The 25,447-nt window shown below is 33.6% G+C and overlaps 2 protein-coding genes across 2 annotated transcripts; one reads left to right on the top strand and one right to left on the bottom strand.

Annotated features, from left to right (window-relative positions):
* The first annotated feature begins 6,300 nt into the window (after positions 1-6,300).
* On the top strand, positions 6,301-10,230 carry LOC115974371 (uncharacterized sugar kinase slr0537). Its single transcript, XM_031094698.1, has 8 exons — positions 6,301-6,560; positions 6,832-7,149; positions 7,273-7,344; positions 7,790-7,828; positions 8,510-8,617; positions 8,974-9,071; positions 9,227-9,338; positions 9,749-10,230. Exons 1-8 carry the CDS (start codon positions 6,402-6,404, stop codon positions 9,995-9,997), a joined length of 1,155 nt encoding a protein of 384 aa, XP_030950558.1. The 5' UTR covers positions 6,301-6,401; the 3' UTR covers positions 9,998-10,230.
* Positions 10,231-12,860: 2,630 nt separating this feature from the next.
* On the bottom strand, positions 12,861-18,960 carry LOC115974370 (proteasome subunit alpha type-1-B-like). Its single transcript, XM_031094697.1, has 2 exons — positions 18,442-18,960; positions 12,861-13,828 (listed from the first exon to the last, which is right to left on the bottom strand). Exons 1-2 carry the CDS (start codon positions 18,790-18,792, stop codon positions 13,334-13,336), a joined length of 846 nt encoding a protein of 281 aa, XP_030950557.1. The 5' UTR covers positions 18,793-18,960; the 3' UTR covers positions 12,861-13,333.
* Between the last annotated feature and the right edge of the window lie 6,487 nt (positions 18,961-25,447).

The raw sequence follows: 25,447 nt of genomic DNA, 5'->3' as shown, positions 1-25,447 counted from the left end.
TCTTTTGTCTTTACTTTCGTGTTCTTCTTGTCGTTAATTAGCGGTTTGTTCTGCTATCTGTTTGTTTCTTTGCAACGATGTCAATGTCAGTGTTTATCTCGGAATGGCATCAAATGATTCTAGTAAACTATTCCTTAAGAAATATCCTTTATGGAAGGAAGATGGACAAATTTCACGTGTCATATGTGAAATAAATTAAAAATAAAATAGTCATCTTTTGGCCCATATCATTAACCAGATTAAACCTCTGGTATCAGTTGCTTGTCCGTTTGTAGTTTCTTGCAATGTGAGAAAATGGTTGGATGGTGCCTTTGGGGATAAGTAAATTGCACTGACAATGGGATCCAGATCAGATCAGGTGCAATAGCTAGCTAGGACTATTGCACCATGCAATTGTGAGAGGAAAAGGTTGAGAAGGTAAAATCATAAAATAGTTTGAAAATTTTAAAAAGTTTTTAACTTTCAATCTTAGGCATCAAAAGTGCTATTGCATCAGATCTCAATCCCTAGTGACGCTAATGAACATCTTGGACTTTTCTTCCAAGTGGGCAAATGGCCCAAGTTTATTATATATAAAACAAAATGGTCATGCATGCTTGGGGCTAGAAGTTAAACAAGTTCTGCATGCTAAGATCTTAAGAGTTCATGTACCCAAGAAAATGATCCTTAAGAGTTCTTTCAACACAGGAAAAATAAAAGGGTTGCTACTTGAAATTTATGCAAACTAATCCAACAGGAGAATTCGTGCTTTCACAGGAGACCATGTCTAAGCTCTATCTGATTTGAATTTTATCTCTACAGGCATGTCCAATGAGGATCCACAAAATTATGCACAGTATCTACTTCCCCATGTTTTCACTTTTCATTGTGTATATATATATTTAATGCACACTTGCTTGTTTTTTTAGATTTATCCACTGGAAGAGAGCTGCACTGAATACAGAAAAGTACTGTAGACTCAATGTAGCGTGAGTACAAGTTATTCCAACCAACAAGGACCTAAAATAAATAATACTGGCGTAGCTTAGAAATAGTATAAACTAGTCGCTAACCCGTGCGATGCACGGGAAAACTATTAGAAAATAATAAAGCATGCATATATTAAAAGACAATTTAAGTTCATGTGTGTTTGCAAGGGATACATACCTAAATAGTTCTTGCGGTAGAAATAAAAGCCTTATCTTTGAGATAAAGAATTGATGTAAACAAACTAACCTTACATAAAACAAATTAAAAAAAAAAAAACATAAAACTGATGTCACGGGAAATTCAGCCACATAGTAGTAATATATAAATCTCTTAAAACCTAAACCTAAACCTAAACGTAAGGACTAAATATTTATGCGCCTTCTTTTGCTTTCCTGATGTATTTGGTTAAAAACATAAAACTGATGTCACGGGAAATTTAGCCACATAGTAGTAATATATAAATCTCTTAAAACCTAAACCTAAACCTAAACCTAAACGTAAGGACTAAATATATAAACAAACTAACCTTACAAAAACTGAACTTTGTAAGCTAAAATCTATACCGTGAGTTGTAGATCTTGAATGCTATACCGTGCGTTTAGGGCTTCCTACATCTGGAGAGAGAGAGAGTTTGCAGAAACCAAAGAAAATCTCTCTATATCTTAAGAAATACAATATAATAAAATCAAAGAGATAAAATTTTCAGAGGACAAAATATTATAGATAATTTAAAAGAATTTTGGTTTAATTCTTGAACACCGCAACTCCATAAAATTCATACTAATAATAATATTTTATGATCTTGAATGCTATACCGTGCAATGTAGATCTTGAATGCTTTAGGGCTTCCTACGTCTGGAGAGAGAGAGAGTTTGCAGAAACCGTGGCTTTATATTTCTTAACTTGAGAGAGGGGTAAAGTTGCTAGGGTTTTGAGGAGTTATAATTTTTATTTATTTTTTATTTTTTAAATATTATGCTGACGTGGAAAATTGTGGTGCCAGCAAAGGCTTCGGTTTTATATATATATATAGATAAACTCCATGATCAGAACTTTTGTGCAATAATTGCAGAGAGATCGGAATCTTAGAAAGCTAAAAACATAATACTCCGTGATTTCAGCTGGGGTTCTTGTTGAAAGAAACAAAAACTTGTCCCACCAATCATCCATATCTAAAAAAATCCATAACCGAAAGTCTGGTTTCTTTTGGGTTTTTGTACATTCTCTCTCGTATATCTATATCCTCTCTTTTTTGTTTTTTGCCCCAAGCTGTCTTCGTTAATTAGTTGTACTTTTTTAACCAAAAAAAAAAAAAAAAATTAGTTGTACTTTTTCTATGTTTTAATTTGATGAAATTGATGCTTTCTGAATTCTGATGATCATTCCAATCTCATTTTGGAATTACTTTTGGATCCAACTATACAAGGCATAGAATCTCGATGGTTACTAGGGTACACTTGGTTAGGCGTTTCGAGAGATTAAATGAGCGCCTTTAAAATCCTAATTTTGTTTTGCAATCACAAACTTTTCGTAACTATTTTACAAACGCTCATTTTATACTCAAAATTCAGTTTTTCAACCGTTTATACAAACACACACTCAATCGTTTTTTGGTCAACCACCATTTAAAAAAAAAAAAAATGAGCATGAACTTTCTATTTATATTTATTATAATAATCTCTTTGTATTAGAATATGGAATAATGCCTGCATTTAAAATCATGGGTTGCATGTTACTTGCCATTTATATATAAACAATAGATAGGGACCATAGGGTAGTGGTTGAAGCTTTAAGCTATAAATCACGTGAGAAGATGTGGTAACTGGTAAATGCCTGAGCTATGCAGTAGCAAAAAACTCTATAAATTGTGATCTACTAATAATATTTTAGAGAAATTGGAAAACTTTAGTGCTAAAGCTAATGATGACATTAACGTTCCCGAGACAATGAGTGAATGCACAAAAATTATTTTGCATAAAGGCTAAAAGAAATCAAAGAATAGCAAAGCAATCCTACGCCGAAAATTTTTCTATCTTGTCGGGTTCGCAAATATTTGGAGCGTCCCCTTGGAAGTATACGGCTATGGTCTAAAATCACCATTCCACTTTAATTTTCGGCATATATATAGATATTTTTTGCTATAATTATCATTGAGAAAAAAATAGTGAGTTCATACGAAAGTGATAGACAATTCATTACAGTCTACCACATAAGATAATTATGACAAAAATTGTAATATTTTATGTGGTACTAGAATTAATCTTTTAACATATGGCATTAGCTTCTAATTATTACTCTTTATCATTATATCAAAACACCAATTTTTTTTGTGTGGATAGGGATTGAACCTCAAATTTTTTATTCGAAAACAAGAGTCTTTACTAGTAGAGTTAATTGGAACCCATAATTCTATTCTATACTTAAACCATCATAGTATGTTAATCAAAACTTGTCACATATTTTTTTTACTTTTCTTATAAATTACTCAAAGTTTAAAAGGTGGGAGAAAAATCACACATGACACACCAATATATATATATATATATATATATAGGTAAAACTCAAAGAAAATTCAATTAGAATTTGAAATTAGAATCTAATTTTACACTGTAAGTCTAAATTTATGTAAAGACCACATCATAATTATCCACTTAAATTTATGTCATGTGTCCACTTAAATTTTTTAATATTTGTACCAAGTGAGTTAATGCCAAAATACTAAGAATCTAATATTAATGAACTATAAAATAAATAAATAAAATAAATCACATATACTCAATAAAAATCACCACATAACAAAGATCATCACACGTTCTATCTTGTTAAAAATTAGAAAGAAAAATGATCATAAGTAGTATTAAATTTAGGTAAGAATTTTAATATGTGACTAATTACATTTACTTTTTAAAAAAATAATTTGACTAATTAATTTATTTTTTTATGATAAAAATTGTGTTTAATTTTAAATATATCTATATGTCATGTTACATGCTATTTTTTTTTTTTAAAAAAATTGACTAATTATTTATATTTTTTAATAATTTAAAAAAAAAATTAAATGCATCCATGTGTTTTCATGGTATACCATAATTGATGGAACATAAAATGAAACACAAAAAATGAGATAAATTATTTCTATTCATAGAATACATATTTTCATATACAATCACAATTATCATTGTGGGGAATGGAAAGAGTTTTCACCTGGCCTGAGGCCCAAATACCTACTAGAACCCGTGGAGTTGAATGGGCCAGACCCATCTGCTTAAGGTAAGGCTCACTAGCTTAGAAGACTTGTGGAGTGGAATAAGACCGGCCAGTACATCTAGGAGGCAAAGGGAATCCTTATAGATCCATTCCCGCGAAGTTGACAATAAACTACATTGAGCAACGTCTCATTCGAGGTAACAAACATGGATAATCTATGGCGTGCCCACAATTGGTACATTTAACCCCAAGAAACCCTCCAGACAGATAATAATGGCAATGATCTCTGCCTCTGCATTAATGAGGAGCCCTCCACCTAACCTTTGCTGCATTGAATACATATGGGACAACCTAAACAGTAGAAATACCCCCCAAAAGTCATGTTCCAAAAGAAGGAAGGGAGGAAACCCAATAAAGATTATGAAAAATATTCTTGAGAATCCGGTTGGAGACAGGACAGCTGGGAGGATAAGGGTAGAAAATGTGCCTATATAAGGAGGGGAACTAGCAAATAGAGGGGGATAAGAAAAAAGAGATAGAAAGGAATAAAGAGAAATAAAGAGAGAAATTTCAATCTATCACAGAGGAATACCACGGGAAAGAGAATTTTCCCTATTGTAATGTGCAATTTTCAATTGAAATATAAACTGTGTTAGTTAAATCAATTGTTTGAGTTTCCCATTGTGAAATTTTTCCCCTACATATTTTAGATAAATAAATTGTGATTGTCATCTCAACACCACCCCTTAGATAGTTCCTATGCACTTAGGATAGTGGTTTTTAACCCCCACAATAATAAATATCTACTAATAATTACTATAATTATATATTAGTAAATATCATAATAAATACTAAATCTATTAATTATTATGACATATATCTATTAAAAATAATTATCATAATAAATACCTATTATTATAATTACCATTATCAATTATCAAATTTCATATTTAAGAAATTTTTTCTAAAAATTAGAGTATGTGCAGATTTATGTAGCCAATTGAGGCACAGGGGTTTTCATAAAAATCAGATGAGGAATAATATTATAATAAGCATCCTATTACGTAATACTGTCAAAAATACATTAACCTTCTAAACTAAAGCCGATGCTGCCGTGCAACACCATCGGACCAAAATCCCTCATAGCCTTACAACGTGCTCTCTTGGGCCAGGGGGATAAAATATAAAAAAGGCGTTATTCACAATCAATTTGTCTTCTTTCTTATCTTCTTTAGTTTATTTTATGTGGGTCATGTTGTCAGAGACTAATTCTTAGTACACCGGGCTGGAGAAGACCGCTACTCGCTCACATTCATGGAGGGTTTATTTATTAAATTCATGATAGTGTTTTATAAAAAACATGAGCGGAGGAAGTATCATGACTTTATGTTTTGAGAGTATTTAAGAATTTTTCGTTAACAAATGTCCTTAGGGCAATTGTTAATAAATCATATTAAGAAAATTTTAAAACCAATTTTATGATAAATATAAAAAACTGTCAATAAAATTAATTGTTTTATTATTTTGTCATAAAATATTTTAAAAAATAGTTCTTAAACAAATGCCTTTAGAGTATATGTTTACATTTCCCATTTTATTTTAAACTAAATCTTATCAAAATAATAATCCTACCCCCACAACATATTTTTAGTACTCTGTATTTTATAATCAATGGGGGCCCATATTAGAATCAGTAACAAAATGCTATGGTTATTGGTTAGAGTTTAGTTTACCTCCGGTACTTTTTAAAAATGAATCTTATTTTGTTTAAATGAGGGACTGTCACATCATCCACTAATAAAATGTGGAGATTAAAACCTACTACCACTTTATTGTATATTTAAAACAAAAGGACATTTAAATCTAGTTAAAAAAGTACTAGAGGTAAGCCAAATCCTACCGTTACGTATAAAGATAGTAATTTATTAATTAATAAAACACCTAAGTTTTAAGAAATATAAAATTACAGTTTGACTAAAATTCTATTATAAAAAGTTTTTTTTTTTTTTTTTTGTGCTTTATCAATTATTAATATAATTTAATTAAAGAAATTTAAAATTCTACTTTAATTAAAATGAGAGAGAAGCATAAGTTTCGTGCTGCTGCAAGTAACAACAAACAAGTCTCTCTATATAATAGAAGCAATGTGAGAGTGAAAGAGGACGGGGTGGGGCGACAACAACACTAAGAGAACTCCAACACTTTTGGTTTGGTCGGTCTAAACAATGGGAGCAGAACCCTTCCTCAACAATAATGACGCCACCGCTCCTCCTCCTCCTCCTCTCATCCTCGGCCTTCAACCCGCCGCCCTCATTGACCACGTGGCTCGCGTCGATTGGTCTTTGCTCGATCAAGTCCCCGGCGACCGCGGTGGCTCTTTTCCCGTACTTTCTCTCTTTATCTAAATATTTCTTCGCTTCAATTTGCTCAATTTTCAAGTTTTCTGCGCTAATTTGCAGGCTCTGAGATATCAGGATTATTGGGTCCCAGTTGTCACTCTTATGTAACTATGTTTTTAGTGCTTTGTTTATATGGTTTTAATTTTAGTTGATTAATACCATAACAACCTGGGTAAAACTGTGGTTTTGTGTACAAGGTTTTGATCAATTGTTTGTACTTTAAAGCTTTATATTTATCTAATTATTATGTCTTTAGGTTGCAATTGATGAGCTTGAGCTGATATGGAGTAAGGTGAAAACCCATATTAACGGGTCGCATAACGAACAATTGGCCATAAAGAGTGATGTGAAAAGCCATTTTCAAATGTCCCCGGATGATCAGTTGGTGATGAAGATGTTGGCTGGGGGCAGTATTGCCAATACTGTTAGGGGACTAAGTGCGGGCTTTGGAGTGTCGTGTGGAATAATTGGGGCATATGGGGATAACGAGCAAGGTCAATTGTTTGTGAATAACATGAGCTCTAATGGTGTGAACCTCTCGAGGTTGAGGATGAAGAATGGACCCACAGGTCAGGTGAGCTTCGAGTTTCTAATTCTGTGAAGTTGAATGTTTATTGAATGTTTTTCTTTTTCTTTTTTCGTTGATTTCTTAATGTTAGATGCTGAAACTTTTGTTATGTATATTTGTATGGCGCAGTGTGTTTGCTTGGTTGATGGTTTGGGCAACCGTACCATGCGGCCGTGTCTCTCCAATGCTGTGAAAGTTCAGGTGCCGTGCTTTTTTTTCTTTTTCTTTTTTTGGTGCGTGTGTACATGTTACACTATGTTATGTCCCAAAATTTAAGGATTAACATGGGCTTCTTAATGAGATAAGCTACAAGCATTCATGTGAATGCTTCTTTACATCTCTCTGTATGCATATGTCACAGGGTGTGCAGGGTGTGTCGATATGTCTTTTTCCATTTTAAGATAAAACAGTTTCTCACAAATCTGAAGGACTTCTTAATATTTAAGCTAATAGTTAAGTTGTAAATATGAGGTATTGGAGTTAAAAGAGAGAGAGAGAGAGAGAGATTTGAGAAAAAGGTTTAGGAATTTATCAGTCGGTCCCTCGCCTTTTCGTGAATATATATATTAAAGTTATATGAAAAATTACAAGAATATCCCTATGCTAATATAAAATAATAACACTTGTGATCTTTATTGTCTTTCAGGCGGATGACTTGACCAGAGACGATTTCAAGGGCTCCAAGGTCCTCTAGAATAAGAACCAGATTCCAATAGCATTTTTCTCTTTCTTTTTGCTTTTTTCCTACATTATTGCTGTTATTCTTCGTATAATAATAGTTCATATACTTCATTCACTCATAGAATAGTTGACTAAATTTATACCCCAGCTATAGTGTATAACAATACAGATACTTTTATTTCTTATCTGAAAATAACTCCTTGTAATATAGATAATGTCATTCCTTCCACAAACTAGCTCTGTTTAGGGGCGGCCCCACCTTAAGGTCAGGGTGGTCCCAGGACCACCCTGACCTGAAATTTTTTTTTTAATATATAATAATTTAAAAATTTTATTTGTCTACCCTTAAAAAAAAAAAAATTTGAGAACACCCTCAGTTTTTTTTATGCCAATAAAATTAAATTTTGCTCCATAATTTGTTCTACATTCAGTAGATGAATGATTGTTTGGTTGTGTACATTGAAAGAGATGTAGCTTGTAACATTGATAATGAATTTCTCTTTTTATTAGATTGTATAATTTATGCTTCTTAAGGAACACCCTAAGAAAAATTCCTAGAGCCACCACTGGCTTTGTTGGTTCTTTTGTCCTGTTCCTTAGATAATATGTTGGTGATATGTTGAGACTTTCTATAAATTTTATTGCTAATGTTTTTTTTCTTTTTCTCTTTTTTTTGGGGGGGCAGTGGTTGTTGTTGAGATTTGGGATATTCAATGTGGAAGTTATTCAAGCAGCTATAAAGATTGCCAAACAGGAAGGTCTGTTTGTGTCAATGGATTTGGCCAGTTTTGAGGTATATTTTATACATCTAATTTCAAATTATTTTAGTTTGGTTTTCAATATCTGAGTTCCAACATCACAAAAGGCAATGTTTTAAGTGGATTATTTTGTGACTGAAAATGATGTATCACCAGTAGGAATAATTGAAACAAATTTTTATAACACTAAATATTGATTGCAAGAATCACTTTGTGCATGGAATTGACTAAGTTCATATCTCAAGTATGATTGATGCATGCAGTGATATACATTCTGATATTCTTTTCTCCCTTTTCTTCCCCACCCCCCTGCCCTCTCTTATTGTGTTTTTCTATGCCAAAAATTTTCAGGACAATTGTATTATCTTATACAGTCTTTAAATGTGGACAGATGATTCGGAACTTTAAAAAACCTCTTCTAGAGTTACTTGAGTCAGGGGACATAGACCTTTGCTTTGCCAATGAGGATGAAGCAACAGAGCTGCTAAGGTGACTGTAATCTCTTTATAAAGTTAGCATGTTAAGATAGTTTTTGATAAAATAGTCGATCTTCCAGACTCTTCATTTGTTAACTATTTTTTCTTCTCTTAGAATATTTACAATTCTCTAGTAGGTGGTGTAAATTTCTCCTACAATTTTTGTAGGGGTGAACAAAATGCTAATCCTGAAGTTGCGCTTGAATTTCTGGCCAAACACTGCCAATGGGCTGTGGTGACATTAGGCCCTAATGGATGCATTGCTAAGCATGGCAAAGAGGTTAGTAAGATGCTGCATTAGAAATTTGAGGATTTGAGTACTCTATTAAAATGGCATTTTTTCCTTCCGGAGAAGCTTGATAATCTCTGGAAATGTACACTACATAGCTTAATTTTCAAATAACCCCCCATCAAATTGTTCTAAGACTTATGGCTTGATAGATGCCTGTCCTTGAAAATTTCAACATCCCCATATATACAATCACTCGTATGATTTCCTTTTCTTTATTTATTTTTTATTCTTTTGCGCATCCGTACATTGGAGGACACTTTAAGCTTTTAAAAGCTTTGTTAAAGCGTGCCTCATAAAAAATATAAGACTTAGCACCAATACTAATGATAAAAAAGGTGTACTCTAAATACAAAGTTTCATATGGATGATTAATATTATGTATAAAATTTTACTGTCAGATTGTACAAGTTCCAGCCATCGGGGAGTCAAAGGCAATTGATGCCACTGGAGCAGGTGATCTATTTGCAAGTGGGTTTATATATGGATTGGTAAAAGGGTTATCTCTGGAGGAATGCTGCAAAGTTGGCTCATGTAGTGGTGGATCTGTTATCCGCTCTCTCGGAGGTGAAGTGACCCCGGAGAACTTGCAATGGATGTACAAGCAGATGCAGATCAAGGGCCTCCCTGTGCCTGATATCCACAAATGATCTCTCCCCAAATTACATTAGTGGTTGTTCTTTTTTCTAATTGTTATTTAATTTATCCTTTCTAAGTAAGCTGCAGCTTCTTCTTTCTTTTCTTTTCTTTTTTTGGTTGCTTTTTGAGGGTGGCTTGACTAATGCTTACACGATTATTTTCCCACGGAAATACTGATGATTAAAATGTTGAGTCACTAAATTAGTTTACTACCGGTAATAAAAATCTCTAAATTTAATTTTAACCCCTTTTCTTGAGGCTTTTAAATCTGTGTGGCCTATTATCTCATGTGAATTAATAGCAAGGAGCAATGTATGTGATAATCAGTTGATTAAGTTTATAAAATCCAGCCCAGGCCCCAGATATTAGTGTTTGGATTGTGATACTTTAACAATGATCAACGATTTGTGGGATTTGGGAATCATGTGGCAATGAATTCTAAACAAGCTTAGATGTAAGTCTGTGCGAGCATTTTTCTAACTGCATTGAGTTCAGCAGCTCATGGAGATGTGATCGCCATTAAATTGCTTCTCTTGCTCCCCAAAAAAGTCAAAAGTCAATTGCATATCCCAGAGATCTTAGATCCCGATTTCCATTTTTAGGGAATGTAACTCTTATAATTGGTTTAATCCAATCCTCTGAGAGTTTAACTCTCCGATGGGTAAACCCTCTAATTGAAAACACAACACACACCCAAGAAGCAAACAAAAGCAAATACGGTGATAGATTGTAAATGAAACAAGCAAATTTGAAAACACAACACACACCCAAGAAGCAAACAAAAGCAAATACGGTGATAGATTGTAAATGAAACAAGCAAATTTGAAAACACACCTAACACCCAAGAACCAAACAAAAGAAAATACGGTGATAGGTTATAAATGAACCAAGCAAATTTGAATTTGACTTGAGAAAATATTTGTTTATATTTATTTAACAAATAAAGTCAAACAAGATGTAAATAAACCAAGCAAATTTGAATTCAACTCAAGAAAATATTTGTTTATGTTTATTTAACAAATAAGGTCAAATGCAACTTAAATTTAGACTTAACTATTAAATGAGTTAAACTCAAACAGAGTAAAGAAAATATGGTGATAGGTTGCAAATGAATCAAACAAATTTAAATTCAACTCAAGAAAATATTTGTTTATGCTTATTTAACAAATAAAGTCAAACACAACTTCAAGTTTAGACTTGACTATTAAATAAGTTAAGCTTAAATAAAGTAATATTTTTATAAATAATCTCATAAACAGGTGACTCAATTTGAGTTTATATATATTCTTCAGTCAAAAAGAAGTTTATATGTATGAAAATATATGCATAAGATATTTAGTTATTATTGGTGATACACACACACACACATATATATATATAATTTTAATTTCTAGTGTAAGGACCAGATTTGAGTTCTTAGTCCAAAAAGTGAATGGACTTAAGCTCAAAAAGCTCAAAACAATGAATTTGTAAAGAGTGGATTAGAAAACTGGGTTTTAATGAATCAGATAATTACTAAAGTGGATTCAGATGACAAGAAAATGAAGGTGAACAAGTTTGAACTAAAAAAAATCGCTCTCGACACAGTCCGAGGAGATCAATTCTTATATATTTCTCTCAAGTTTGATTACAAATATAATTCTGAATTGCTACAGTGTTTTTCTCTTAGTTTCTCGATCTCCTTCTCTAATTCCCTTCTTCTTCTTTTATACTCTCTTCCTCTTTTCATCTTTTCCCTCCACATGCAGGCCAAATGGTTGGTGTTGATACCTATCACATCAGCATCTTCCTGAAGTCTTTGTGTAGTAGCTGAAATACTGAAAACTACTGTTCAGGTATCATTTCCACATTAATGCGGCTAGAGGGTTAGCTGTAGAGCATTCAATGCAATGATAGCAGCTTTCTTCTTAGATATTTTATGACTCCCTCCTGTCCTATGTTTCTGTAATGCTTATCCATATCAATAGAATTTCCTGGAACGTTCTCCTGAACGGCAGACCATCCCTTCGAACCTCGGCTTTGGTTAGCAAAAGAGACATTCATCCTCAACCCACCTTCCTGGGCCCTTATGACCAAAACTAACCTCTTCACTTACTAACACGGGCTCCCCTGACAATGTTTACTCCTCCTCGGACGACTTCATGTCATCGGATTAGGTCACAAGCCCAATATATATGGAGATAATGAACTCCTAAACCCAATACCCCTACATCTAGTATAATTTTTAACTATATAAGATTAGTTAATCCAATTTTTTATAAGTACATAAACAAAAATATTTATATTTTGTTAACTCAAATAATATAATTTTATCTATAGTTTAATTATTTATTATTAACATATTTTTTTGAGAAAGAAAAATAATTTTAATCATGGTCCGGTGTTTACTATATATAAAAAAGTAATAAATTAATCAAGCCAAGGACAAACAATATAAAATAAATTACATATAAACATATAGTTTAATTTGGTGATATAAGCTTGAGTTAAGATGATGAGCGTTTAACTTGTGTTAAAAATAAAAATAAAATGAATAATTCTAAACTTCTTGTTCAAGTCTATATGGTGACAAATTGTGGAAGGCAAAGGAAAAGGTAAGAATTAAGGTGATGAGCTTGAGTTTAACTCATGTTAAAAATAAAAATAAAATAAAATAAAATGAATAATTCTAAACTTATTGTTCAAGTCTATATGGTGACAAATTGTGGAAGGAAAAGGAAAAAGTAGGAGTTAAGGTGATGAGCTTTAACTCGTGTTAAAAATAAAAATAAAATGAATAATTCTAAACTTCTTGTTCCAGTCTATATGGTGACAAATTGTGGAAGGCAAAGGAAAAAGTAAGAGATAAGACCAACTAAAACGAAAAAAAGAAAAGAAAAAAAAGTGAAACTATTCCATAGAGTACACTGCACCTCTGTTTCACATAAATGTAGGTCTCATATGCAGAATGCAGAATCCACAAATGAAACCCACCTTTATACATTCAAGAAGAGGGTATAGTACACAAAGTATTCTGAATACTTTCAACCCACAGCCTGGAGAGGGGCAGGGTTAAAAATAAACATAGCCAAGCCTCCTGACGTGCTGAATACCTGAATATCATGATACTTAACAGTAGAAACATAACCACAAAGTTCATAATTTATCTCAAGTATAAACGTCAAATGTAAATCTAGGTTCACCAGTGCCAGTCATTTGCACTAATGAGGTAATAGCAAGCATGCCAAAAAGAAAAAAAAAATGAGGAAGAAACTGAGGTCTTCATTGGTGCCATACTCTTTTCTGCAAACACATGGCAGAAAACATCTGAAGACACCAATACAGAGACCATGGCTAGTCCTTGCATCCTAAATATCCATTGGAGCCACGCCTTCATCAGGTGCGGCACCCTGCTCAGCACCAGCACCCTGTTCTGCCCCACCCTGATCAGCAGCAGCTGGTTCAGAAGCAGGTTCAGGAGCAGGAGGCTCTTCCTCCGTCACAAGCTCAAATGTATCTATCAATTGTTGTACAGTTTCTTGATCCAATATATGGAACGGCTCTCCAACTCCCACCACAGAAACTGTGCATATGGAGCTCTTGAGCTTCTCTCCTTGCAAGGTTTCCCTTGTTGCAATAAGTGCATCCTTGATCAGATCTTCCCGTGAAGAGTTCGTGAAGTTCTCAAACCTGCGTTCCAAATATGTCTTTGCAGCTTGTGAACGAGATCCAATGGCAAAGGCCTGGTACTCAAAGTAGTTTCCACTAGGGCAGTTGTAATAAAGATGAGCACCAGATTCATCTAAGCCACCTACCAGAAGACCAACACCATAGGGCCGTTTCCATGAACGTTGTGTGCAAACCTGCCACCCCAAAGCATGTTATAGTTACAAAGAGGAATAGCTTCTCTTGCAGAAGGCATGGAAGCATGAATTTTCTTTTTCATGCCATTACACACAGAGAACATGTAGTACATACAATCACTTCTTTTCTTTTCTTTTCTTTTCTTTTTCTCCCCTTTTTTAAAATTCTAAGTTGGCCTAAAAATGGCCAAAGCATGTTATCAAGTTTTTATTTATAATTACAACAATATATAGTTCATTTATGAGGTAAATACATGAGGAGACCCCATAAAGATCGCTTTCCCTTAAAACAAGTAAAACCCATAAGTAGTTTGGGTTTTGCGAGACTAAACAGAACATTAAAATTCACTTGAAAACAAAATATCGCCCTCAGGCCCAGATTCCAAACCCCAAACCAACTGAAATATATGTCAATATCTGAAAGAATTTTAGTAATAATGTTAACCTGATATTTATAACATCAGATTAAAATTTGTTGCCAATAACTTCAACTCAGTTCAAAAAGCTCAGTAACATGCATGTGAAGATAATTTAGATTATGAGGGATCAAATCATTAGGCAAAGAATCACCTTGAACATTACCATCATTGAGAAGCAAAAATATGCCAACTATTTCAATTTTCCCCATCAATTTGAAGCCATCCACTCTTAAAATGGTGGAATTAGTCCATATAGAATATGAGCTCTAAAGCGTAATAAATTATAAGTAGTTCTTAAGTTTGAACATTCCACAAATTTTCTTGTATTTGCTGAAAATCTATCATGCTGAATAAAAGCTGATCTTAATATGCAATCAAAAGATATCTCTGTAAACACATGAAGGTGTATGTGTTTTCACATGTGCATGTATGTGAGTCTAGAGATCTCATCAAATACTGATATTCTGATACCATAAGCATCCACACATATAGTATTTGCAATAGAAGTACCATACTTCCAGCAAAACAAATTAAGACATAAGACAAGAAATGGTGTTTAATACCAAGAATTATCAAAATCACCAAAAGAAAATCAAGATCGCATAATATTCTTTAAGCTATATGAACGCATCCCCCTACTCTAAGAACAAAGATGCTGTACCCAGGACATGAAATAGAAGCATAAGTAATCAGCTAAGACACTAGAGAGGGGAAAAAAAAATACAGAAGCTTCCACAAATGAATAAGAGGAAAGAGATGGGCATTTCCAAAATGGAGCCATTAAAGGAAAGACAGAAATGAAAATTCACATACTACCAATAAAGAGAAACGAAAACCTTACAATGCCTGCTTCATGATGTTCACCTAAAGTTATTCTTTAAATCCCATTTATATTGTTACTCAGAACATGCCTGGAACATTATTACTGGCTATTACCTTTTCAGATTATTCTAGTTTGATTAGAATTTAACAATTAAAAGCTAAACAGAACCTAAATCACTCTAAAAGTGTATGATGATCAAATCTTTTTCAGTCCTCAATCATTCACTTACAGGAAAAATTGTTAAGGTATGGTCATTTCAATAGAGCTCTTGCCTTCAATAGCTGACGTGCCCAAATTCTAAAAATTAAAAGTTAGGGAAAAAAAAAACCCTTGCAAACAACTTTTCACACATCAGTTTGTAGTTATTCATTCTTTAACCCCATCAGCATCACATCCTATATGAAGTACAAACTAAATAAATAAATACAATACAAAAGCCTCATAGTTAGTAGCTGTATTTATCTACCTGTTAAAGATCATATATAAATTTGATTCTTCCCAAATATGAGCAAATAATCCTTGCAAAAACAATGATAGGGGTTTTTCGTCAATCACGACAAGAAGAAAATACTTCATCCAAAAAGAACTCCCCTTTATTAGTTAAAAACATATAACATGATTAATTCAGATTTGGAACCTCTCCATTTCACTGTAAAATGGAGAAGGTCAATTTTATGGCTAAAATCAACTTAAAATGAATCCCTCGCTTGGAATGTGCCACCTCATTTAAAACTAAACAAGCAGATGTTTTACCCCACTCTGGTCTATGGTGATTTGGGCTTCCAACTTAATTTCAGATTATCCATTAAGACCAATGCTGATAAAAAAGGCCACGGAGGTTGTTCACACTTCACACAAGATTGAATCTCGTGGTGTATGAGTACAAAAGATGAAACACTTGCATGGTGGAAGAATGGGTTTGAATTTGAGCACAAAGTGATTATTCATTTGCAGGAGGTGAAATCCCTAAGGAGTCCAATTTGGGCGTTTTTCAGGTGGATGAACTGGTACAAGATTAAGAACCAATTTGGGGTTTTGTTCGTTGATCGCCTGGCAGCAGCTGTGGTCAGCTCAATGGTGGTCTTAAACCATCCCTTCTTCTTCTTATTTACTTCGAATGAAAATTGCTCAGCCAATCTGGGTCTTTGTCTTCCTGTAGCACCATCCCTTCTTCTGCTGCTACTCCTCTCTCTCTCTCTCTCTCTCTCTCTCTCTCTAGTCAACAATATTTAGTTTTAACACCGTTAGTTTTAGCCTTTTAGGCAAGATGGCATATACTACACATTTTAAATGATGTGGCATGTTCTGATCCATGGAATCATTTTAAATAGACCCTAGCCATGACGGACCCTCTCCATTGCAATTTAAGACTTCTTTTGGAGAGGGTCCAAATCTGATTAATTCATCATAAAGAAGCAGAAATAATTCAAAATTTGAGAAAGGCGTAGATGTAGAGAATTTGGAATCCCCAAAAAGAAGTCTTAAATCCCACTATCATATTCTTTGACCATCGGGATTCACAAATCATTATAATGACATCCTTAAATTTCAAGCCTATTCTCTTATGTATCTCTTGTTGTTTTAGACTTGGTAATTTTAAAAAACACACAGCATTACAAAATCAAGAATAAAATTAACACTTAAAATCAGAACTGAGGAAATTTTAACCTGGTTTGGTCAATCTGAATAACTGAGAGCCCAAAATCCACTAAGACCCAATGTAGTTTCAAAGAGATTAAATTCTTTAAGGATGTGTCGTAAAACCAAGTTTTACACCCTCCAATCCCAACATGCCACGTCATCATATTACATATTAAAGAATAGGCACAGCCACACCCAATCATTTCTAATACCTATCTAAAAATCCAACCCAATTGGGAGTTTGTTGAGATGTTATTAGGTGCAGTAGGATGTATTAAGATTTAAATAAAAGCTAATGTGAAAATCTCTTATTGGATAGGGACTGTAACAAGGAGGTACTCGTGAAATTTACTCATATTTCAAAAATATAATAAACTAATTACTTATAAAAATTCAGTCAATTCATTTCCATAAAATGGGTTGGCCCCTTGTAGAATATGTTCACCAGCTTATGAATATGTCAAAATTAAGTATATGTATGTGAGAAATGAAAATATTACACCAAATCCAGCCAGCCTAGGCATTTTCAATACATTTGAGTCTGACCCTTAGAACTTAACAAAGAAAAATAAGTCCAGCCTGTTTAGCACTTTTAAGCATTCAAAATTATTAAATTCTAGGATACCATACATTTTTTATGAGTACAGTCAACAAGTCTTAGATTAAAACCAGTTTCGGATGCTGGTTGAAAGTGGCTAAATCAATAATATCAAATATATGACTCACCTACATCTTTAATTCAAATAGAATGTGAGTTACTCATAAGGTAAGACAAACTTAAACCCATGCTTGAAGGTAGGATTTTAAATGCCAAGCAGCAGATGATATTTAACCCCCCAAGATTTTCACAAACCAATGTATTTCAATGCCATTACAGCAATCAAGAGGGAAAAAAAAAAAAAAAAAAAAAAAAAAGACATCCCTATAAATGGGGTCTTAACTATTTAGCATAACACGCTTGGCATCAAAAACATACCCACGTCCCCAGAAAAGGACTGATTTCATTAGGAGGCACAAAAAGAGAGTTATACAATCGAATGAATAAAGTATTGGCTTCACCAAACCTCAAGTGCAGTTTAATACAAACACAGCTAACCAGCAAAAAGATAGATTAAATTCCTCTCGGGGTTAAGAAATACCAATCAAGACATGTCTATGTATCACTACATTTAAAATGAATGTTGCAAAACTAAATTGTAACATGAAGTATAAAAAGAACCAAAAATTAACATCACAGGGACACTAACAAAAATTGTTATATATGAAAATTACTCAAAATCGCACAATGCAGTTGTAAGATGTAAGCTTTTTACTAAGCATTCACAACATTGAGCCTTGTTGAATTCCAAGGGATATCAAAAGGGCTTCCCACAATGATGATTACCAGCCATTTTCCACACACAGAAAACTAAGTTTAACCATAAATTTTCAATATGAAAATATAAAGAAATTAACAAAAACTCAATCTAAATCCTCAATATCACTCAACTTCAAGATCTTAAGCATTCCCTCAGTAACCAAAAATTCACTCCTAACTCCAAATCCAAAACCCTAAAGCTTCCATAATCCAATCGCTCATAAACAACAACTCAAAATCGCTAAAACCCTAGCTTCCACGATCTTACACGAGCAACATTCAACAGATTACCACAGTAAAAAACACACAAAGAAGGCCAAAAAAAAAAAAAATTAAAAGGCAGCATTAGGATTAGGGTTAGAGAAATGAGGACCTGAGCCTTATCGGCAAGCTGAACGACGAGTCGGCCAACGGGGAGAGGAGACTCGTAAGTGAAGGAGTGATTAATGGCCTCAGATCGCATGTACCGGGAGAGAACACGGCCGTCGGCGGTGAGTCCGGCAATGGCGACGCCGATGTGGTCGTCGACCTTGAAGATCTTCTTCTGGTGAGAGGAGAGCTCGGAATTGGTCTTGTTGACACAGGCCAAGACCACGTGAGTCTTCGATCGCAGCCCTATCGCCGCCGAGCCTTGCTTCACTGCCTCCATCGAATACTCCACCTGGAATAGCCTCCCAGTCGGACTCCATGTCGTCACGTCCGTGTCGTATTGATTCCTAAACATCTTCTTCTTCTTCTTGCTTCTACGACGTCGTTTTTTTTTGCTTTTTCACAGCGAAACCTTTCTCTCTCTGTGTGTGTCTTTATAGAGGTTTTTCTTTTTCTTTTCTTCTTCTTCAAGTAGGCTCAAAAGAGAGGAAGCTCTAGCAGTGAATAGTTTAGTTTAAAACAGCTGGGACTATTTTTTAGTTTGATAGTATTACTGTCTTCTAAATGTTATAATGGACCGGGCCGAATTTTTTATCCGAGGTTAAGTCCAGGAGGCCCAAATTTGAAACTCGGTTGTGGGCCCAAGTTTGTTTTCTTTGCTGAAACTTGGGCCCAAATTCTTGAAAACTGGATTGTTGCCAGTCCATTGTATCTTTAACTCTTTTCCCTTGTGAATTTCTATCATTTGTTTTATTTGGGTTTTGGAAAAAATTTATCTTTGTGCATTGCTGTTAAAGAGAAAAGAGATGGGTTTATGTAATAGCTAAGGGTGTAAATATATTCCTGTAGCGTTAACCGTAAGTCTTATATAGGGCATGTTTAGACACTAAATAAAGATTATGTTAAGAATAATAATTTATTTTACTAAGAATAAAAGATGTTGTAATGGAATAAATATTTTTATTTATTAGTTTGGTTGCTACATATGAAAAGTTTGCATTTTTTTTTTTTTTATAAATATATTGACTTTAAAAGTTGTTACATAAAATTGAAATTTAAGATTTAGGGTTTTTTTTTAGGGTTTAAAAGTATATATGGTCTTTAATTTTAAGTGATAACAGATATAGAATACAATCATATTTATTTTCTAATAGGAATTTTGTTAATTAAGAACAGTCTCCCCATAAGTCTAAAAATAATCAAGAAAAAATATTTCTCTAACTACTCATTAAACTTTTTTGACTAATAACTACTCACTAAACTTGAGTGACTGATTTGCGAAAGGTTGGTCTTGGTAACATGTTTAAATCATTAATTCCTTGAAATCTTTAGCATATTTCGAATGAGTTTTGTGGTAAGAAATTTGTCAATTTTTATGAAAAGCTTGGCTACAGCACTACAGCTATGTACTTCTTGTTGAGGCGACCTACGTCGCCTTAATAAACAATAACTTTCTTTATTAATTTATGTGTAATTGTAATTTTGAGATGAATTTTCTTTCCATATAACTACTCAAGATATATGCATAAAAAAAAATAGAAAATAGGAATTCATGGGAGAATAAGAGGGGCGAACTTTTTTTTTTTTTTTTTGGAGAAAGAAGAGGGGAACATTTAAGTGAAATGGATTAACTATATTAAGATATTTTAAATATCAAGATCTTGTGCATGTTTGTCCATTCAAAATTATTTTTTCCCTATATTTTACTTAATTAACTTTCTTGATCTACACAATGCATATGCCAAAGGCGGTTTGCACATTATCCAAGTTTTAACCTTGTATTTAATCAAGTTATATATATATATATATATATATATATATTGGTTATATTGTAACCTCTTGTAAGGAAAAAAATAGCTTTTTATACACTTCGTGTCCATTTGGTATTAGTTTATTAGCCAGTTTTTTTACTTTTAATTAACTTATTTATACAGTTTTTTAAAATCTTATTTTTTTCACTTCTTATTTTTGTACAAGTAAACTTTAATTAGTACATTTTTAGCAAAAAAATAATAATAATTAACAAAAAGCTAAATAAGTTGTTCTCAACCGACATTAATTAGTGAATACTTAATTCTAATGTGTGCCCTCTCTCTTTCTCGGAGACACATCGCACATGCAAAAGGGTAAACATAAAAGATAAATCCATCTGCCTATAAGGCTGAATTGTCCAAGTTGGTAGTCACTAATTAAGTTAAAGCAATAGTCTAGTGATAAAGCAAAGACAAAAAAGCGGAAACACCAATAGACTTCTACTTTATACTTTAGATCTTAAATTCTTCACGTTATCATTGATCTACATGTCCATAAAATTTTCCTAAAAGGTATTGACCTCAACTTTAATTTGTTATACAGTGATTAACAGTCATCAAGTTACAAAGATTGCCATTCTTTCCTAGAAGCTAAGGATTCAAGTTCTGGGTCCTACGCGTGGAAGAGTCTTTTACAAGGCCGTGGTGTCATCCTAGATAGGGCGTGCTGGAGGGTGGGGGATGGAAAATCAATAAAAATTTGGCAACACCATTGGCTGCCCCGAAAACACCCAACTAAGGTTCTCTCCCCAATGGTGGAAACAATGAATGAAGCCACAGTGGATTGCTTAATTGACAAAAACACTAGAACGTGGAATGCGACAATGGTGGATGGTATTTTTGCTCCACAAGAAGCGGAGGTAATAAAAAATATTCCGTTGGCCAAAAAAGAAACAGAGGACAAGCTATATTGGCCAGAGGAGCAAGATGGGAGATATAGTTGCAAAACGGGCTATCGGTTTTTGAAGGAAGATGAAGTGGGTTTTCAAGTAGCAGAGCGTCAAGACCATGAGAAAGAGTTGTGGAAGAAAATTTGGGCTCTTGAATGTCCTAATAAGGTTAGAAATCTAATTTGGAGGGCTTGCCGGAATTCACTCCCTTCAAAGTGCAATCTCATGCGTCAAACAATTATTACCGACCAAAAGTGTGATCAATGTAAGGAAGAAAACGAAGACATCATACATGCGATGTGGGGCTGTAAGGGGCTGGACGAAGTGTGGGGAGCAGAGAATATTTGGAGCTTTAGGAACCAAAGAAGATTTTCTAGCTTCGGTGAACTATTGAGCTGGGTTTTTGAGCTCCATAAGAATCCGGTTCTGTTTGCCTTCACTGTGTGGGCCGTTTGGCAGCAAAGGAACCAGATACGAACCCAGAATTCTCACCGTCCTTTAAATCTTCTCTCCCAGTGGGTTCATGACTGCTATTTGGAATACAAAGCTCTGAAAATAGCTCCGGTTCCCTGTAGGACAGTGAGGAGAACACGTTGGAAACCACCTGATCCGGGTACATTCAAAGTTAATTTCAATGGAGCCACGTTCGCTGATGAAAACTGCCCCGGCTTGGGTGTTGTAGTCCGTGATGAGGCAGGTTTGGTGATTGCAGCCATGGCTACCCGTGTTCCCCAACTTCTCCAGGCGATTGAAATTGAAGCTTTGGCTGCCAACAATGCTCTAGAGTTTGCACAAGAATTGGACTTAACAGATGTTGTCCTGGAAGGTGACTCCCTACTGGTGATGGAAGCTTTGAATTCCAAGAATCTTGTTTTGGCTCCTTATGGGTTAATGATTCAGGACTCTCTGTCTCTTTCTTCAGCTTTTTCAAAATTGTCTTACTCTCACACTATGAGAGAGGGCAACACAGTTGCACACAATTTGACACAATTAGTAGTTAATTTATCAAATTGTGTAATTTGGATGGAAGATGTTCCTCTGGTTGTATTGTCTTGTTACCAAGCTGATTTAGCTGGTATTTCCTAATTAAATGCATCGCAATGTTGATTCTCAAAAAAAAAAAAAGTTACAAAGATTGCCATCAGATACATGCATGCATGCTTTGCAGCTGATCTCTTTGTTACTATAATTACAAGGTGTTAACACTGTAACTTAAAGAAATGGAAAAGGAATCTAAAAACCCTTTATAGCATTTTATGCTCCTCACGAGCCATGGCTTTTAAATGAAATCCAATTTTATTGTTGTTTATTTTAATGATCAACGGTAGGTAAGTTGTAAGCAATAGAACCGCTAACAAGTTGTTATACTTGTAAGTGAGAATCTCTCAACTCATATCTCGACATAATGTTTCTCTCATTTGTTGTTTCCCTCATTTTAGTGATAATATTTGGTGGTTCAAGTTTTGGACTCCAAACATGTTTAGAGTCCAACTCTATCCATATTTGAACAAATTTGCTCGAATAAGTAACCATGGAGTACAAGGCAGGGCTACAAGTGTCTATTTCTTTTCTTTTTTTTGATGTGAAGGGGTCTATTATTTGAGCACTTCCTTGTATTTTATTATTCTGCTTTCATTATATTTGAACACTTCAATGTCGTTGAGTCTTTGAATGGAAAACAAAACAAACTTTATAATCATGCTTTGTTCTCTAGAAACTTAACATGTCATGTGGCTATATATCCTAATTATTCAGCTTATCTCAGTGTTGCCCAAGGTATGAGACCCACACGTATCCGTCGTCCAAAAAGAATAAGAAGAAGAATGGTTTTGACTAGTTGGTTGTACACATCGCTTCAACAGACATTCTACTCTAGCAAAGAACTCATGCTCTATTATAAGACATTTAATTTACACGTACTTGGCTTGTACAAAATGGACTAATTTATTTATTTGTCCCAACTCATCCTAATACAACACAACTGTATGTATCTGGGAAAAAAGTTAGCACATTATTTGCAGCAATAACTTGTGACAGAATCTGATGGTGCCGAAGTAAATTGAAATATATATATATATATATATATAGAGAGAGAGAGAGAGAGAATAAAATTGAAATATATTTGAAGATTATCAATTCCACAATATTAATCATTCTATATGCTAACGTTGAGCGAATCAATAAAGTTTCACCCTTCTGTGGATTGGGTGGAACTTTAGTTTTTTTTGTAAGGGATGAAGCCTAATTTGGATGCCACAGTTCCTTCATAAGTTATTTATAGAGGCTGTAATTTGCGAAATTGACAAATGTGTTTCGGTCTTGTGGCCTACATCCATGGGAAAAATAGTCCAAAAGGCTAATGGTATATTGATTGCTTTAATCTCAATAATTTTTCTAGCAATTAATCCCTTGATTTATTATTCAATAATCTCATATTTTCTCTTTAAATAATGTCTTCATTTGGTCTTTAATGACGTAGAAGGTGAATTATACTTTCCAACGCCTCTTATTCTTTTCATGAACCTATGACCAATTACCATCTATCTTGCCTAAGCTTAGGAATTAGAGCCAAAGGACCGAGATTTTCATTAATATAATTATATTTATTCAGCAATTAAAAAAAAAAAAAAAAACCTAAAATGATGATGAAAGAATCAAGAGAAATAGTATATAATTGAGGTTGGGGATAACTTTAAGATAATATATCTACTAAGATTGCGTTTGTTTCGGGTGAAAATAGAATTGAGAAAATATTTTACACCCTTGTGTGTATTTGGGTGCACATGTAAAATAAAGTTAAACTAAAAAAAAAAAAAATTGACTGTAAAATATGCCCCTTGACCCGTAAAATAGATTACACATCTATTTTACCTTCAAACAATTTCTAGACTCAAACAAGCTCATGCCAAGCCCATGCCGAGAAGGAAGAAGAGGGTATTGCCAGTGAAGCCCAAAACCAACCCCTGACCCACGGTCCCCCCATCGTGCCTGAAGCTCGTCGTCATTCGAAGCTCTAGATCGTCGTCGCCTAAAGCTCGTCGTCGTTTGAAGCTCTAAATCGAAGCTCCTCGTCGTCGCCGCCCTGTAGCTCGTCTCCTCCACCTCTCGATCTTGTCACTACCGCCTCTAGATCGACCCCCCTTGATCGAATCTCTATTTCTTTCTTGATCTACCTTTCTCTTTCCCTTAGTCTCTCACTCTTTCTTCCTCCCTCTCAATTTCACTGAGTTTGAGAGTTTAACAATTGGTTTTATTTTGATTTTTGTTTCTTTAAGTTTATATATTGAAATTTTCTATTATAAAATCTGTTTGAAAGATGAGAAAATGGCTGAGAAAAATGTAGAAAAATAGCATTTTCAGAATGTTACAAACACCTGAAAATATTTTCCAATACAATTTTCAGGATGCAACCAAACACTTGATAATATTTTCTTTTCCTAAAAATATTTTCACCTGAAAATATTTTACACTTAGAAAATAATTTACATATTGACAAACACAACCTAAGATAAAAACACTCTAACTAAAAAGCTGTGTCCAATGTATAAAATACCCTCTTCTACTAATACTACTAATACAACCATGTAAAAGAGATAGTTGGTAGGTAACCTTAACAACAAAGTCAAGAAGTTGTCATTGATTGGTGCCTTGGTTGATTCTAGTTAGCTCAACTAGTAAAGTTTCTAATGTTTGAATAACAGATTTGGGATTCAATCCCGCCTACACCGAAAACCAATTAGTATTTTGGTTTGATGATAAAAAGCTATTATCAATAGCGGATGTCATAGATTGAAATTCTCTCTTAAAAAAAAAAAAAAGTTAAGAAGTTGTCCTTGATGAGGCTGAATAAAAATGTGGTGATTAAGTATTTATTTTCTTTATATATAACTACCACAATGTATACAAATTTTTTTTTAAGTGATATAAACAAAATTAAAAAATATATTTTAAACTTGACAAACTATGCCAATATTGACAACAAAATGTGATATCTTAAACATTATTTTAATCAACAATCATCTAAGCATTACACGACTACAAAAATAGACAATAATAAAAAGTAATTGGTATATATGTTAATTATAATTTTATGAATGTGCCATTAAGGGTATGTTTAGATACCGTTTATTTTGTTGAAATTGAAAAATTATTGTTAACAATATTGTAAATAAAGGTAAAAGTTAGTTGAAATATATGATGAGACCCATAAATAGTATCAAAAAGTGAGTGTGGCCCATAAATAGTAGAAAAAATAAGTTGAATAGTGAAATAATTTTAATTTTTCATTTCAATCCAAACGCACTCTAAT

Source organism: Quercus lobata, chromosome 2, assembly GCF_001633185.2.
Source record: "Quercus lobata isolate SW786 chromosome 2, ValleyOak3.0 Primary Assembly, whole genome shotgun sequence".
In the NCBI taxonomy this organism is placed as follows: Eukaryota; Viridiplantae; Streptophyta; class Magnoliopsida; order Fagales; family Fagaceae; genus Quercus; species Quercus lobata.
This window is presented reverse-complemented; position numbering and strand designations above follow the sequence as displayed.